Source organism: Talpa occidentalis, unplaced genomic scaffold (genome assembly GCF_014898055.3).
Source record: "Talpa occidentalis isolate TD23 unplaced genomic scaffold, MPIMG_talOcc4v2.1 talOcc4.4, whole genome shotgun sequence".
Taxonomy (NCBI): Eukaryota; Metazoa; Chordata; class Mammalia; order Eulipotyphla; family Talpidae; genus Talpa; species Talpa occidentalis.
The window spans coordinates 43,550,829-43,567,934 of NW_023604295.1; the positions used below are offsets into that span (position 1 = coordinate 43,550,829).

The window sequence follows — 17,106 nt, forward strand, 5'->3', positions numbered from 1 at the left end:
GGATCAAGATCCCTAAGTAAGGGGTGCCTTATGAATCCAGGGACCAGTACCCCTTGGTTTCATGTTGGAATGTTGCTGGAGGCTTTGCAATCTAGTTAATCCTTATATCCTCCTAGGAAAGCAGAGAAATTCCCTCCTTCCTTTGCCAATTAACCAGCTAGCCATGATCTCCATGCCATTAGAAAATCCAATTTCTTCCTCACAGAAGAATGTAATGGCAAAGGGCCTCCCTGGTGGCACAGACGGTTGGGCGCCGTGCTGGGAAGCTGTCCGCAGCCTCTGCAGCGCGGGTTCGATACCGGCTGGCTGGTGAGGGTTCCACATGGTGCTGCAGACCTCTCCTGTCTCGCCCGCTGCTCCCCTCAGCAGTGTATTTCATCAGTCTGCCTGTTCTGTTCCCTGCTCTGTCTCTGGTGAATCTTCTCACCCTCCCACACATCTGGCCTGTACCCCAGTTCTTCTATAAAATAAATAAATCTTAAAAAAAAAAAAAAAGAATGTAATGGCAGGAATGTTTGCCAGCAGGTACATTTACTCCAGTCTTGAGCATTCTTGGTCTACACATGTGATTCTAAATGCCACATGCAGGCCTGTATTCCAATCCCCTTTCATTTCTCCTTTTTATAGACTGGGCTCTGCCACCTTCTTTCCACTATTCATATAATTGTGTTCACTGGAATGTGTGACATATTTTGTTAGCAAATAGTTCACTTTCCGCGTCTTTCTCTTCTGAGTTAGAAAATAAAGCACGTCATAAGATGCTTGAAGGCTGTCACTATGAAGTGGGTCCCCATCCCCATCTTGTGCAACAGAATGTAGACCTCCGCAGGCTTTAAATTTTTTTAGTTTACTAACAGTTCCAATCCAGAGAGTCCTTCATTCATTCACTCATTTATAAAATCTTTTAAGCTATTTTAGACTTTCATGAGGAAAAAGAATTTGAAGGTTTACTGTTTCAGTGACCAAAAGATGATGATTGGGATAAAAAACATCTATATTAGTTTGTTAGAACTGCCGTAACAAGCACCAGAAAATGATTGGCTTAAAAAACAGAAATGTATTTTCTCACAGTCCTGGAGTCTGGAAGTCTGAGATCACCATGCTTGAGGTCCCACCTTGTCCTGTAAATGACTGTTGTCTTTCTGTTTCTTCACATAGTTGTCTCTCCATACATGCATGTGTGTGATTCCTCCCCTTCTCACCGCCACCACCCCCCAAATCTTCTCTTCTTTGGACACCAGTCCTAATGGATTAGACTAGAATGAGTTCATTTTAACTTAATCACTCTATAAAGGCCCAATTTTCAAATACGGTCACTAGGGTGTCAAGATATGAATTTTAGGTGGACACAATTCAGCCTATTAACACCACCCCAATTTGGATGAGACTGCAGGAGGACAACTGATCAGGGACAGTAGGAGAGCAGTTAGGCTTTTTTGTTTTGTTTTTAAAGAAAAGCCAAGAGGATGAGTTATCAGTGGAAACTATGCAGTTCAATGCACAAGTGCTCACAACTCTAACGCAAACCATTGTCTTCCTCTCCTCATCTCATGAGCATGCCTTCCCATCCACTGACAGCCTCCTGTTTACCAGACTGGCACACCACCTCATCACAATTTCCAGGAGAGGACTCCCAGGTGTAGGAGCAAATAAATGAAAATGGCCTGTTGCAAATCCAAAATATCTTTGACATCATGTGGTTTAGCATTTTTCAATACATGGACATTGAAGATACTTTTTCATAAAATAGCAAAGGTTGCAAAAATAGAGAAAAATTTAAATATTCAATCAGTTAAAATGAATAATTAATTAATATAAATAGTGTTAAATTACATGTCACAACATCCAGCTGTCATTCCAGGAAGATGGGACAAGTTCACCCAACATCCTTATACACCTCCTGACACACAGACTACACCTCTGGGTAACATACACCACTGTTAGAGCAGCACCACTGAGGCATCACATTCAGGGAGAGAAAGCAGAGCAGTCAACATCAACTGCAAAGAAAGAAGAGTGCTGGACAGTCCTTTGGGGGGGCTAGAGCAGCTGCTTGTTCACTCACCCAATTCATCCCTCAGGATGAACTTTTCACTGATCCCTGGAGAGAGTGTAAGGATCATCTACACATCGTGTTTTCATGAACAGCCATGATATTTATGCTGCCCTATCTTTGCTAATTCAGAGCTAAACATCCTATCTTTGAATCATTTATTTCCATTATCCTGCCATTTCACAACACTCACTTGTGAAATGTATTCAAAGGGTAGTTTTTTTTTTAAAGACACAGGGAAGTAACACCTTGGTTTTTTTTTTCCCCTCAAATTTCATTGTCAGTTGCTTATATAGCTATATGATTTGGGGGTTACATCTTCACACATCCACATGTGCACATGCTTCACTCACCTGCCACATGCCAGTGTCCTCTCTCTTCCCCCACCCCTCCTCTCTCCCACCCATTCCCTCTGGTAACTAGTATATTTTTCACAGGTCTAAGAATTATTTTTGCTGTGCTTTGCCAGTTTGTTTTCTTTCACTCATTTACAAATGAGTGAAGCCATCCAGTGTCTGTCTTTTCTCACTTAGCAAATCACCTCAAAATTCATTTTTGTTCCAAAAGGCACTATTTTACTATTTCAGATAGCTGAGTAGTAGTCCACTGGCTATATGTGCTACAACTTCTTTATCCAGTCATCTTTTGTGGGGCTCTTAAGTTGGTCCCATGACTTGACTATTGTGAATAATGCTGCTATGAACATAGTAGTGCATCAATAATTTGGCATGAGAGTTTTCATATTCTTTGGATAAATACCTACCAGTGGTATTGCTGGCTCATAAGATATTTCCACTTTTACTTTTTTGAGGCATCTCATGCCATTTTCCATAGAGGCTGCACCAAATTGCATTCCTACCAACAATGGGTGAGTGCTCCTTTTTCTCTACACCCTTACCAACATTTGTTGTTTTCAGTCCTTTTGATATAGGCCATTCTCACAGGAGTGAGGTGAGATCTCATTGTAGTTTTATTTGTATTTCCCTTACAATGATGTTGAACACTTATCTGTAGGCCATCTAAATGTCTTCTTTGAAGAAGTGTTTATTCCTTTTGCTGATTTTTTTTTATTGTTGAGTTACATATTTTGGAAATTAAACATTTGCCACACTTGTGATGTGAGAATATCTTCTCCCAGTCCGTGGATTGCCTTTTTGTTTTTGTGATGGTTTCTTTTGAGGTACAAAAACTTTTTAGTTTGATATGGTCCCATTTATTTTTGTCTTCTCCCCGCCCCTCTTTGCTGTTGGGGTTGTATCCCCAAATATATCTCTGTTGATGTCCAGGAGTACATCACCTATGTTTTCTTTCAAGTGTTCTAGGTTTTCAGGTCTTATATCCAAGTCTTTAATCCATTTTGAATTACTTTTTGTGTATGGAGTTAAATAAGGATCTGGTTTCATTTTTTGCATGTGGCTCTCAAACTTTCCTAGCACCATTCATTGAAGAGGCTTTCCTTTCTCCATTGTATGGTCCTGGTTCCTTGTCAAAGTTTAACTGTCTATATTTGTATTAAAACTTCAGTTCGGAACATGATCTTTTAATGTTCAAGATTGTCAGGAGTATTTGCTTCTATAATAGCTCTTCCATTAAAACTCCCGGCACACATCATCTACTAATTTTCCCCCAGTAACAATAAGGTGTTATGTCATATAAAGCACGAGGTGGCTCTGATTAGATGGATCCATATGTTTAGAGAAACTGGTTTTATCTTGACATTCAGTGTAGCTTTTTATTCACCTGCATCTGCATCTAACTCTTATCTTCCCAGAGACATTACCATTCTCATACCTCCTCTCTCCCCTACTGTGGCATTGCTCTGCATACGTTGCTGGAGTATATAAGCTAGACTAATTACCTCAACCCTTTGGAGGGATGATTGAAGTGCAGTAAAAATGATTCCAATTTCGTAGATTGTAAAATCAAATACCCTGCCCACTTTAGTAAGGTTGTTCTGATTAAAGTAATAAATACCTTAAAGTATCCAGCAGTTTATAAACTTAACCTCTTCAGTATATTCCTCCAAAAAGAAAGAAAAGGATGCAAATTTTAGGGTGTAAAAAACTCAAGTTCTCCAGAATATCACATCATTACAACCTTATTTTGAGAGTAATATTTTTGTTTTCATTTGTGTATCTAAACTGATAGTAGGAATCTAGTCTGCTGACTTTCTCCTTATTTAACCTTATGGCTTTATAGACCATTGCTAAAACTCTCAAGATAGTGTGTGAAGTTTTATCATCTGACCATGATAGTGGACCACCTCGGATTCCTTTTAGCACCTTCCAGTTTCTCTACACATATATTGCTGAAGTGGATGGGGAGATCTCTGCATCGCACGTCAGCCGAATGCTAAACTACATTGAACAGGAAATGTGAGTAAATTTTACCGGGTGAGGGAAATCAATACAAGAAAAATTTAGCAGACCAAGCTACAGTGAGGTTACTGTCTTGAGGAAGAATCGAGGTGTAGGCCTGAGGCATGCAGGTGAAAGAATTCACCAGAGACAGGGTGGAGAACAGAAAAGGTGGATTTATTTGAATACACTGCTAAGAGAAGCCGTGGGCAAGATGGGAGAAGTCTGCATAGGCAGGAGGATTTGAGGCTCTCCTTTATACTCTGTTTTCATGGGCTTTCTAATTTCCAGTTTGCACCAATTATCTGCTGGGATGTCTGGTCTCAGACGCTGGCCTTTGACACAGAAACCTGTCCTGGCCTCTGCTTCTGCATTCCTGGAGCTGGGCTGGCTTTTCTGCTTACAGTGGTTGGTCTTATAGCCTTGTCCCCAAGGCAGCCCTATCCAGTCCCTGATCAGCTCAAGCCTCCCAAACCTGCCTGCGGGGCAAGGAGTGGCGGCTTAGTTTTTAAATTTAATAAATTGTACCACAACAGTTACTATTTTATACTGCACTGGGAACAGAGAAATATTGTAAACAGAAAATAAGGATATGAGAGAGCGTGGAACGAAAAGGAGAGAATGGTACAGGACAGCAATTCTTAGAGAGCTACAGAGACCAAGTCATTGCATCACTAGTAATGAGTTAGAAATGTGATTTGTCAGGCTGCGTCTGAAACTCCTTGAATCAGAAGCTACAGGGGTGGGGACAGATGTTTGTGTTTTAGCAAGCCCTCCAGATTACTCTGGCTTTAGCTCCAGGGGGTGGGAGTGGAGGAGGAGAAACAGGTGTCAAGTGCTCAGGGCTAAAGAGGGTGGTGAGGGAGGAGCCACAGCAGAATTTGGAGAGAGCTGCTTATATATTTTCTCTTTTAGGATTGTTAAATGACCTAACCCCCATATATATTTTTCCCAAACAGAATTGGTCCTGATGGATTAATCAAGGTGAATGACTTTACCCAAAATCCCAGGGTTCGGCTGGAGTAAAAGCACACTTTTGGCAATTTTAAAGGAAAATACAGATGATTGTGCTTCAGGATGACTAAATCACACACACCATCCTGTGTCAATTTTCTTGTACAACTGGTACACACTAATAAACAATTAGGCAAACATAAACCAGAAATGCGTGGAATAAAGATGTAAACTTGTTGGAATAAAGCACCTACATTAATGGAAGATTAGTATTCTCCCCACATGACTACAGAATAAAAGTGGCTGACGAAAACACGGATAGAAAATGCATCTCAAGGCAAAGACAGACTGTTAGATTTTCTGAGGTAGAATGTTAACTAGATGCAGTTTTTATGTTTTGTGATCATTAGGCATGACTTACGTGAGTATCATTTACATAGGGAATGCCGAGTCATTCACACACCAATATTAATTGCCGTTAGCTTTATGCCAGGGATAAGATTGCCAGTTAAAATATAGGACATCCAGTAAAACTTGAATTTTGGCCAAATAAATTTTAGTACTTTTGTTCAGCTAGGCAATCCTAGTCAGAAAATATGCTGGCTTCTGGGCATATACAAATAAATCATATCTGAATTGTATTCTCAAGGAGTTACAGTAACACTAAGAGAACACACAAACCCAAAGCACTTGAGTGCAGGTAGCCCTGAGACGTCCTAATAAAATGTTCCAGAGATCAGCATTGAAACGTCAATGTCAGCAAACAGATTTCTCTCTGACACAATTTACAGATGTAATAGGACCCTCTATGAAAAATTCCCTGCTTGAGTTTAAGACCTTTTGACAAGGTCACTGAAAGATTTTTCTTTCTCCTAGGAAGCAGAAGAGATTAACAGGCTGTGTGGTTATTGTTCTTAAGGCCATGTAGTGCAAGGTATGCCAGTTCCTGGGTTCCTTCTCCATGTAATTAACATCCCCTCTTAACAGTTGTTTTTGCATAAAAATCATGTTAGCTTGCTTTTTTGATTACATTTATCTCTATAAACTGGAGAGAAATTTGTCTATTAGTATTTAATAAGTAAAAGAAGATCATGATGGGATATTGATATAGGCCCTTGATTTTGCCTTAGAATAAAATAATAAAAAGACATCAAATAAATCCTACCCTACAGTCACCAGGCTACACCTGTAGGGGTTGGGTAACACCTAATCAGTCCCTGCTGTCAGCCCCCCTGACTGAATGGGCCCATCATTTACACCCGCTATGGGACCTCAGGCTGTGTGAATAGCCTGGAGTACTACAGGTGAAACCTGGCACTGTAATAAATCAGGACTTGCCAATGAGTGAAATCCATTAATCTGCCTCAGTCTCTTCATCTTCTCTTTCATCCGATCAAAAAATTTAAATATAGTCTTACCTGGAAGTGGGGAGTTAAGTGGGCAGAGGGAGCAGCCCCAATTGGAAAGACCCTAAGACAACAAATTAAGCTCATAAACATAATGCAAACCAAAGGTCCTTCGTACATTTGAGAAAACATTGAAATTAGAAACTAAACCTGAGTAGCCCTGAGCAAAATCTCTTGAGAGTGAGGTTCATAAAACCCTCACCATCAAAGTGAAAACTGACAGTCATTGGGGGGGCAGTCACATCAGCTGAGACCAAGCACTATCAGTAATACCACGGTGGCTAATCCTGAGCCACCCTGTAGGGTAAGGTAAAAAGTATCAGGCTTTTTTGCCCTCCCGCTATTAGTATAGACTAGGGAACCCTGTGGTCCTGAATGCATGCCTGATGGCGGGCACCTGAAGTGGGTACACCTGGGCTGAGAGACTGAGTTTATAAGGGCGGCGTCACGGGGACGCCAGCAGAAGCCAAGAGAAGAAAAGCAGAGAGAATGCCAGAGAGCCCAGATAGAGTGAGGATTTGCTGGGGACTGGGAGGACCGCCAGCCTCCCGGCCCCCCGGCACCCCTGCGTGCCCTATGCCTGGTAAATCTAAATAAAAGACCTGCAAAAGCCACTGAGGGCTCTGACTCCTCCTCTACCCAGTCTGCTGGATCATAGAAAACCTGCTCAGTGCCCCTGTCCTGCCCTTACACACCCCTTGGTGTCTGTCATTTTCCTTCTGCTCTGGCTGACAGTGGCAATGCCACCTCAGAGCCATTGGTATTGGGAAGCTACAGATGCTCACCTTCACAGCCTTCACGTGTGTCAAATCAAATCAAGCCGCCTCAGCATTTACTTCAAGGGTAGAAAAGGGTAGAAAACAGCTTTGCCCTCAACCTGGGATATGCCGTATTGATAACATTCTATATACTGTATTAATGACAATAACCAACATTTATTAAGCACTTCGTATATGCAAGTCACTGTGCACAACACTTTATATAGTCAAATTTTTCTTTTCAACCTGACCTTAAAAAGTTAGTGTTATTGTAGGTTAAATAAAGTATCAGGCTTTTCTGCCCTCCCGCCATTAGGATCGATGATGGAACCCTGTGGTCCTGAATGCATGCCCGATGGCGGGCACCTGGAGTAGGGTGTGGGCATGTGTACATGGGATTCACCTGGACTAAGACTGGGCTTATAAGGATGGCATCACAGGGACGGCAGCAGAAACGAGAAGCAGAAGAACCACGAGAGAAGCAGAGAATGTCAGAGAAGACCGGAGAGCCCAGAAAGAGTGAAGACTTGCGATGGGCTGGGAGGCCTGCCCGCCTCCTGGCCCCCCCAGCACCCCTGCCTGCCGTGGTAATCCTACCATGGTAATCCCTGCCTGGTAATCCCAATAAAAGCCTGAAAAGCCGCTGAGGGCTCCAGGACTCACCTCTTCTTCACCCTGTCTGCATAGAATCAGGGAACCTGCTCCATGTCTTCCTGCCACTACAATTGGCATAAGTCGGCAGGATGATCCATGCAGTCAGGTATGGAGCCCTCCGATAGACCTCAGGAGGGACTGAGGAGTAGCAGACCAAGAGCCTGTGACAACGCTGGATGGCGCCATGGCAGCACAGGAGATGGACAAGGTCCGGGAGCTGCAGGACGAGACCTCGCCTGGAGGGGGAGACGCCCGAGAGGACCAGCCCACGGCCCCTGAGAGAGCAGAATCAAGGGGAAGAAAGGACCAGGATTCAGAGCTCGCCAGTGCTGACACAAGGAAAGTCTATGGACTTGGGACTAATGCACTTGGACTGACAATCCTGCCAGAAGGCCGAGCAACCTTGGCATGTTGTTAACATTTTGGGGACCCTGGCAGTGGATGGTATTGTTTGTACACCCCAGGAGATGAGAATCTGGGGGTGGTCAGTGGGCCTCAGTGGCCAAAAGCAGCCTGTGTACTGCCCAGCAGCTAGGCAGAGGAGAAAAGCCAACTGAGAAGGCAAAAGCTGGTGTTAAGATTGAGAAGCCCTGAGCGGCTTTTAAGCACTAAGTATGCTAAAGAAGGTCAGTGAGTCTCTTAAAATCACCTGTGAGTGATGCCCTGCTCACGGTTGAGTGAGGGTGAAGCGCTGAGGAGTCCGTCCTTGGGGGAGGGGTGGGGAACGTGGCTTATGGTGGAGCCCAAACCTAAGAGGGGACCCAAGAGAGGCCGCATGTGGAGCTTGTATCCACGGATCCCCGACCAATGTGCTTATACAATGGGTTGTCCTGAGTGCAGGGGTCTGTGTGTCGCATTGGTGGCTGTGAAAGCCGAGTGTTGGAGTGACTGCAGACAGAAAACCCTGAAGACTGGGCAATTACCCCCAAAGTACAGATGGCCAATCCAAGAGTGAGTGCATCCTGGGAGTGTATGTGGTGTGTGGCTTGTGGCTGAGACCACAGCCAGAGAAGGCCAGGAAGCCTGACGGTTCCTGGCATGTGACAGCACATGCCTGAGTGGTTCCCCCCTCGTATGGGCAGTGCCTTCAGCAGAGGATTTGGTGGATCATCTGCTGGTGCTAATAATCTTGTCTTTTGCCACTAAGGTTGGTGCCCTGGCTGGACTTATTTGTGTTCTGTTATATTGTGATGTATCTCATTTGCTTTTGTGGGCCATGGCTGCAGTTCATATTGCCAAGAGAAACGTATATGACCTGTGTAGACTGTCTGGCAGAAAACCCTGAGGGGGGTGGTCTATAGGGTAAGTAAAGCATCAGGCTTTTCTGCCCTCCCGCCATTAGGATAGGTGATGGAACCCTGTGGTCCGGAATGCATGCCTGATGATGGGCACCTGGAGTAGGGAGTGGGTATGTGTACATGAGATTCGACTGGGCTTATAAGGGCGGTGTCACGGGGATGCCAGCAGAAACGAGAAGCAGAACCACAAAGAGCAGAGAAGCAGAAGAAGAACCATGAGAGAGGCAGAGAGCCAGAGAGCCCAGAAAGAGTGAAGACTTGCTGGACGCTCCTGCCTGTCAAGTACCTGGTAATCCCAATAAAAGCCTGAAAAGCCACTGAGGGCTCCAGGACTCACCTCTCCTTCACCCTGTCTGCATAGAATCATAGGGAACCTGCTCCGTGTCTTCCTGCCACCACAGTTACCATCCCCATGTTAGAGATGAAGAGAAAGTCTTAGGGAAATTAAGATTTTCTCTATCACTGGTAAGAGGAATTTAAACCCAGATGTGTTTAACTCCAAAGCTGTGCTGCTTTGTATGCTCAGTACTTACCGTAGTATGGAGTGTTACCCCTGCAATCCCACTCCCTGGAAATAGCTTCTGAGATAAGGATTTAGGTGCATGTAACTTGTTTAGGAAGAGTAGAAAGGGAGTGGGAAGAGTATGGTAGTGATGGGAGAAAGTCAATAAAGGGTGGGCTATCGAGCCAGTTATCCCTGAAGCCAATCCTGCTAGAAGACTCTGGGAGATGGTATAGAACATGTCTGAGTGTCCCAACCTGAAGAGTGAGGAAGCGCCTCAAGATTGGCAAAGGGCTGTTCCCTCACCAAGTTCCCATTTGTTAAGACATAGGCCTGCTTTCAGGGGCATTAACTTTCTGGTATTTCCAGTTCACCCAACTCATAGCTTGAGCTTGGTCCCTTTGCTCTAGAAAAAAAGCACTCACGAAGATCATGGGTGTTCACAGTAAGCAGCGTTTGAAAGAAAACAGAAGAGGCACCACCTACATCTGCTATAACGCCTTACTGAAAACTAACATTTTCATAAAACATGTTTTTAACATTTTTATCACGACTGTTTCTTCAGGGCAGACATAAATCCATAGAGACTGTGGAGCAGTAAGTGACACTGTGTTGTATTAAAATCACACTTAATCTCAAAGCTGGTACATGTCCCAAACCAAATGTTTCTTTCGTATGATGAGATCATTCCAAAGGTGCCTCTTGGTGCTTGCTGCCAACAGGCCTTGTCAGACCCATCCCACTGGCCTGCTATAAAGACGGGCAATGTCCGAATCCTAGCATGATCCCAGCTGAGCTGTCAAACCGAAATTCTACAACATTTGGTTTGCATTTGTCCTTTAAATAGATAAACATCAGGAAGCAATAAAGTCAGGATTTTTATGGAAAAAGAAGTGGGTTATTTCTTCCTTAAGCTATTTTGATTAAAGTGAAGGCTGAAGATACATTTAAAGCTTCCGTGGGAGATGCAAAGATTATGGCTCAATTCCACTTTCCCTGTTCTCCATGCCATGCCTCCTCTTGATGCTTTTCAGTCAGGCATTTATCCCCAGTTAACCAAAAACTTACAAGATTACCAAAACTCTAGCAGAAGGAGCTGGACATTTGAGTATGGAAAGCTGGTTTTGAATTAGATTCTTAATCTGAAATCCTGGAGAGCTCCTGAACACCTCTGATAACTGTGTGTGTGTGTGTGCGCGTGTGTGTGTGTGCGTGTGTGTATAAATATATATATGTTACAGATATGTGCACATTAGCATTTTTCTCAGAAAAAAAGTACAAACGCCTTAGCAAATTCTCAAAATTATATATGCTCTCAAAAGATTAAGAACTCTTAGGCTAGAATAGGCTAGAAATGAAGCTGGATGGTACCAAATGGCTTGAGGCAAAGCATCAGGGCAGTCTCATCTTCCCAAGTAGAACTGAGCTTATGTTCCCAACAATTTATTATCCAGTCCACAGCCTCCTACTTTTTCAATCTTGTATCATGGCTCTAAATCTTAACTGTATTTTTAGTTTATATTTTCATTTATTTTGCAGTATTTGGTGGGTTAAAAATGAATAGAGGCTTTCACACATCAGAGTTGAATCAATTGGAAAAGCCATTGGTAGAACATGCAAACTTCTAACACACTGCTTAGACCAAAAAGAGGAATTAACCTCAATACTAGAGGCACCTAAACTTTCACACCAGGCTCAAAGGGTAGAGTGCTGGACAATACTGAGTCTTGGGGCATTCAAGTGGCTATCAGCCTCAGTGTACCAAAGCAGTACAAACACAAGTTGGTTCACAAGTTTAACAAATAATTTTAAAATCCCTACACTGTGCTAGAAATTAGAGCAAGTACACTGAAGAAGAAGGGGGTCCCTGCTTTAATAAAAATAAAATTCTACTGAGGATACATAAGTGAAAAGTGGTATCATAGTATAGAGGCACACAACCTTGTTTTCTGGAATGAGATAGAAAGTTTGAAGGAAAGGTTTTATAGAGGAAGTCATAGCTTCATATATACCACAGATGACTCAGATATGCATACCTATAACTTGCATCTCACGACCAAAATCCAGACTCAAAAATCCAGTAGTCTACTAGATATCTCTGGAGTTACTCCAAGACACCCCTAATGAACATGCCCAAAATGAGTTCCCTGTTTACATATTTTTCATAATAAAAATGTTGGGGGGAAATGAGTTCATAAACTTCCTTCCTAAATATGGATCTCTCCTATCATATCAGACATAAACGTCATGAAAAAACTTTTGTACATCAAAAGTTAGAGTAAAAAGGCAATCCACAGAATGGGAGAAAATATTCATATATCTAGATATATTAATGATATATCTAGAAATTTAATATCCAGGGCCTCCCCAGTGGCGCAGCGGTTGAGCGCTGGGTTGCCTCTGCGGCGCTGGTTCGATCCCCGGCTGCTCCCCGGCCACCGGAGGAGGGTCCCACATGGTGCGCAGACCTCTCCTGCTGCCCGCTGCTCCCCTCAGCAGTGTACTTCAGTCCTTCTGCCTGCTCTGCTCCCTGCTCTGGCTCTGGTGAATTCTCTCACCCTCCCGTGCTTCTGACTGTACCCAGTGCTTGTATAAACAAACAAACAAACAAATAAATAAATAAATAAAACATGCCTCTAAAAAAAAAAAAAAGAAATTTAATATCCAGATATGTGGAGAATTCCTAAACTCAAACAAAAAATACAAATAACCCAATTTAAAAGTGGGCAAAGGATTTAAATAGACATTTCTGCAAAGAAGATATACAAATAACCAATAAGCACATGAACAGATGCTCAAAATCACTAATCATGAGGAAAATGCAAATCAAAATTACAATGGGATAACACCTTGTAGGGTAAAGAAAATATCAGGCTTTTCTGCCCTTCCGCCATCAGGATAGATGATGGATCCTTGTCCTGAATGCATGCCTGATGGTGGGCACCTGGAATAGGGTGTGGGCATAGGTAGATGGGATTCAGCTGAGCTAAGACTGTGCTTTTAAGGGCGGCGTCACGGGGGGACGCCAGCAGCACCAGCACCAGTAGCAGCAGCAGCAGCAGCCCCAGCCAGCAGCAGCAGAACCTGAAAGAGAAGCCGAAGCAGAAGCAGAGAGCGCCAGAGAGCCCAGATAGAGTGAAGACTTGCTGGGGGCTGGGAGGCCTGCCAGCCTCCCAGCCTCCCAGCCAGCACCCCTGCCTGCCATGTGCCTGGTGAACCCCAAATAAAAAACCTGCAAAACTACTGAGGACTCTGACTCCTCCTTTACCCGATCTGCATGGGATCAGAAAACCTGCACTGTGCCTGGTCCTGCCCTTACAATTGGCGTAGTCGGCAGGATCCATGCAGACGGGTATTGGAGCCCTCCGAAGACCTGGAGGGACTAAGGAGAACAGACTTTGCCTGTGACGACGCTGGAGGCACCATGGCGGTATAGAAGATGGATACGTCCACGAGCTACAGGATGAGACCTGGCGTGAAGGAGACGCCCGAAAGGACCAGCCAAAGACACCGGAAAGGACCAGCCAACGACACCGGATAGGACCAGCCAACGACACCGGAAAGGACCAGCCAATGACCCCTGAGGCAGCAGGCCATTGCTGAAGCAGGGAGAGGCCAATGGACTGATAGACTGATGAACTGATGATTTTGGACTGACAATCCCGCCAGAAGGCGGAGGACCTTAGCAGGTTATGTTTATTTTTTGAGAATCTGGGGGTGGCCAGTGGGCCTAGATGGCCAAAAGCAGCCTGTGTATGCCCAGTGGCCAGGTGGAGGAGAAAAGCCAACTAAGGTGGCAAAAGCTGGTACTGATGCTAAGTTGAGAAGCCCTAAAGCGGCTGTTAAGCAGCCTGGGTATGCTGAAGCCCTGTGAGTCTCGTAAAATCACCTATGGGTGATGCCCTGCTCATTCTTGAGTGAGGGTGAGGAGCTGAGGAGCCCGTCCTTGGGGGACGGGTGGGGAATGTGGCTTGGGGTGGAGCCCAAGCCAAATGCAAAGTTTGGATCCCCGACCCATGTGCTTGTGCAGTGGGTTGGCTTGAGAGCAGGGGTCTGTGAGTCGCATGGGTGGCCATGAAGGCCGAGTGTTGGAGCGACTGCAGACAGAAACCCTGAGGGTTGGCGATTACCCCCAACAGAATAAAATTGCCAATCCCAGAGCTAGTGCATCCTGGGGGTGGATGCTGTGTGTGCCTTGTAGCCGAGACTACAGCCAGAGAAGGCCAGGAAGCCTGACGGCTCCTGGTGTGTTATAGCAGATGCCGTGTGTGATTTCCCCTCCCTCGTATGAGCAGTGCCTTCGGCAGCAGATTTGGTGGCTCATCTGCTGGTACCAATAATTGTCTTTTGCACTTGGTTGGTGCCCTGCCTGGACTTATTTGTGTTCTGTTGTATTTTGTTATGTTGTATTTTGTTATTTGATGTATTTGCTTTTGTGGGCCATGGCTGCATTGTTTGTTTGCTTAGAAAATTGTGTATATATGTATAGACTGTATGGCAGAAAACCCTGAGGGGGTGGACTGTAGGGTAAAGAAAATATCAGGCTTTTCTGCCCTTCCGCCATCAGGATAGATGATGGATCCTTGTCCTGAATGCATGCCTGATGGTGGGCACCTGGAATAGGGTGTGGGCATAGGTAGATGGGATTCAGCTGAGCTAAGACTGTGCTTTTAAGGGCGGCGTCACGGGGGGACGCCAGCAGCACCAGCACCAGTAGCAGCAGCAGCAGCAGCCCCAGCCAGCAGCAGCAGAACCTGAAAGAGAAGCCGAAGCAGAAGCAGAGAGCGCCAGAGAGCCCAGATAGAGTGAAGACTTGCTGGGGGCTGGGAGGCCTGCCAGCCTCCCAGCCCCCCAGCCAGCACCCCTGCCTGCCATGTGCCTGGTGAACCCCAAATAAAAAACCTGCAAAACTACTGAGGACTCTGACTCCTCCTTTACCCGATCTGCATGGGATCAGAAAACCTGCACTGTGCCTGGTCCTGCCCTTACACACCTCATCCCCATTAAGATGGTTATTAACAACAACACAGATAATAAAATATTGGCAAAGATGCAGAGAAATTGGGATACTTATGCACTGTTGGTGGGGATGTAAAATGGTATAATCAATGTAGAAGCAGCATTGTGGTTCCTTAAAATATTAAAAATAGAATTACCATATGATCCAGAAAGTCTGGGTATTGAAAGTAAGGTTTAGAAGAGCTATCAGTATACCAATATTCATAGTAGCATTGTTCACAATAGCCAAAAGGTGGAGACAACTCAAGTTCCATCAATGGATGAATAAGCAAAATGTATATACATATGTGTGTGTATGTATAAACACACAATGAAATATTATACACACACACACAAAATGGAATATTAATCAGCCATACAAAGGAAGGGATTTTTTATATGTTGAATAACATGGATGCACCTTAAAGTGAAATAAGTCAGTCACAAAAGAACAACTATATGATCCCACTTAAGAGGTGGTAACTTAGAGTAGTCAAAACTATAAAGACAGAAAATAGAATGGTGGTTTCCAGAAGCAGGAGAAAGGCACATGAGAAATTACTGCTTAACAGGATGAAAAGCATGCTGCACTTGGATGGTGGTGATGGTTGTACATTATGAATGTATTGAATCCACTGAATCATACATCTAAAAGAGGTTAAGATGATAAAATTTCTTTTGTGTATTTTACCAATTAAAAAAATGGAAGAGCAAAAAAATCAAATCAGAAGCTATTACCTTCTTTTCTTTTCTTCCTTTTTTTTTAAAGATCTATCTATCCATGCATACAAGAACGGGTACAGGCCAGAAGTACGGGGTGTGTGTGTGTGAGAGGATTTACCAGAGACAGAGTGGGGAACAGAACAGGCAGATCAACGGAAACACACTGCTGAGGGGAGCAGCGGGAGAGACAGGAGAGGTCTGCTCTGCCATGTGAGCCAGCTCCCTGGCTGGGGATAGAACAGTGCTGCAGTAGGTGCAGACTGCTTCTTAGTGCTGAGACTTAACCCATGTGTCACCAGGGAGGCCCCATCTGAGTTTTTATTTTAATTGTAATTGAGTCTTTCTAAAAGCTCAGTTTTTCCCATTGAAGAAAATGGGATTAGGTTAGTTAATCCCAGCATGGGCCTCCCTGGTGGCACAAGGGGTTAAGCCCCGCACTATGAAGCAATCCACAGCCTCTGCAGCAAGAGTTCGATGCCCAGCCGGCCAGGGAGAAACCCACATGGCACAGCAGACCTCTCCTGTCTCGCCTGTTGCTCCCCTCAGCAGTGTATTTCAGTAGATCCATATGTTCTGCTCCCCACTCTGTCTCTGGTGGATCCTCCCCCTCATCCCTGGCCTGTACCCCAGCTCCTGTATGCATAAATAAATCTTAAAAAAAAAAATTAGTGCAGCATGCCAATAGTAATGCTGTGTCATATTAACCTCCACTAGAGTAGACAACTATGCATGAAAGTAAAAATAAAATCCCAACTAATGAACACCATTCCAAGATCATCAGACACAATGAGTTATTTTAAAGCTGTCACCACAATTACACCAAGACAACAAGACCCCGGCCTGATTATTATTGACAACCAGCGACACAAAACTCGGAAGGTAAAATACAGAGCAAAAGCCCTAGAGCTGAGCGCAATTCCTTCTGAAATCTGTCCATCTCCTCTCCTAGCCCCTTCCCCTTCCTCTGGCCTGGTGGGTCTTTGTCGACACTTCCTTCAGCAGACGCAGGCAGCCACCCTCCTCCACCAGAAGCCTCCAAACTGGACCCACAACTAAGTTTTTTATGGAATTTAGGGATCTGGCCCCGCCCCCTGGCCCTGGCCCCGCCCCTGGCCCTGGCCCCGCCCCCAGAGCGCTCCCACAAGCCCCTCCCGGGCCCCGCCCCACCTGCCTCCGGCTGACCCCTCCCAGTCCCGGAAGCCGCCCCGCCCCGCCCTTCGCCGGCTCCCCCGCCCTCTCCGCTCGTGTTCCGCTTCGGCCTGAGAGTGACGAGCCGAGGAGCCCCGGCGTGTCTACTGCGCAAGTCCAGCGCGCCCGGGTGGGAGCCGCGGGAAAGGTATTCCCCGCGCGCCGCAGACGCTTTGCGGCGCGGCGTGCGGCGGGCTCCCTCCCGGAAGCGGAAG

At 45.0% G+C, this 17,106-nt stretch overlaps 1 protein-coding gene across 1 annotated transcript in view; it reads left to right on the forward strand.

Annotated features, from left to right (window-relative positions):
* Positions 1-5,556, forward strand: part of LOC119257451 (ropporin-1) — a 31,249-nt gene extending 25,693 nt beyond the window's left edge. The window contains exons 5-6 of the mRNA XM_037525422.2: positions 4,253-4,428; positions 5,370-5,556. Of these exons, the coding sequence (XP_037381319.1) occupies positions 4,253-4,428; positions 5,370-5,436 (243 nt within the window). The 3' untranslated portion in view covers positions 5,437-5,556. The remainder of the gene's footprint in view (positions 1-4,252; positions 4,429-5,369) is intronic.
* The last annotated feature ends 11,550 nt before the right edge of the window (positions 5,557-17,106 follow it).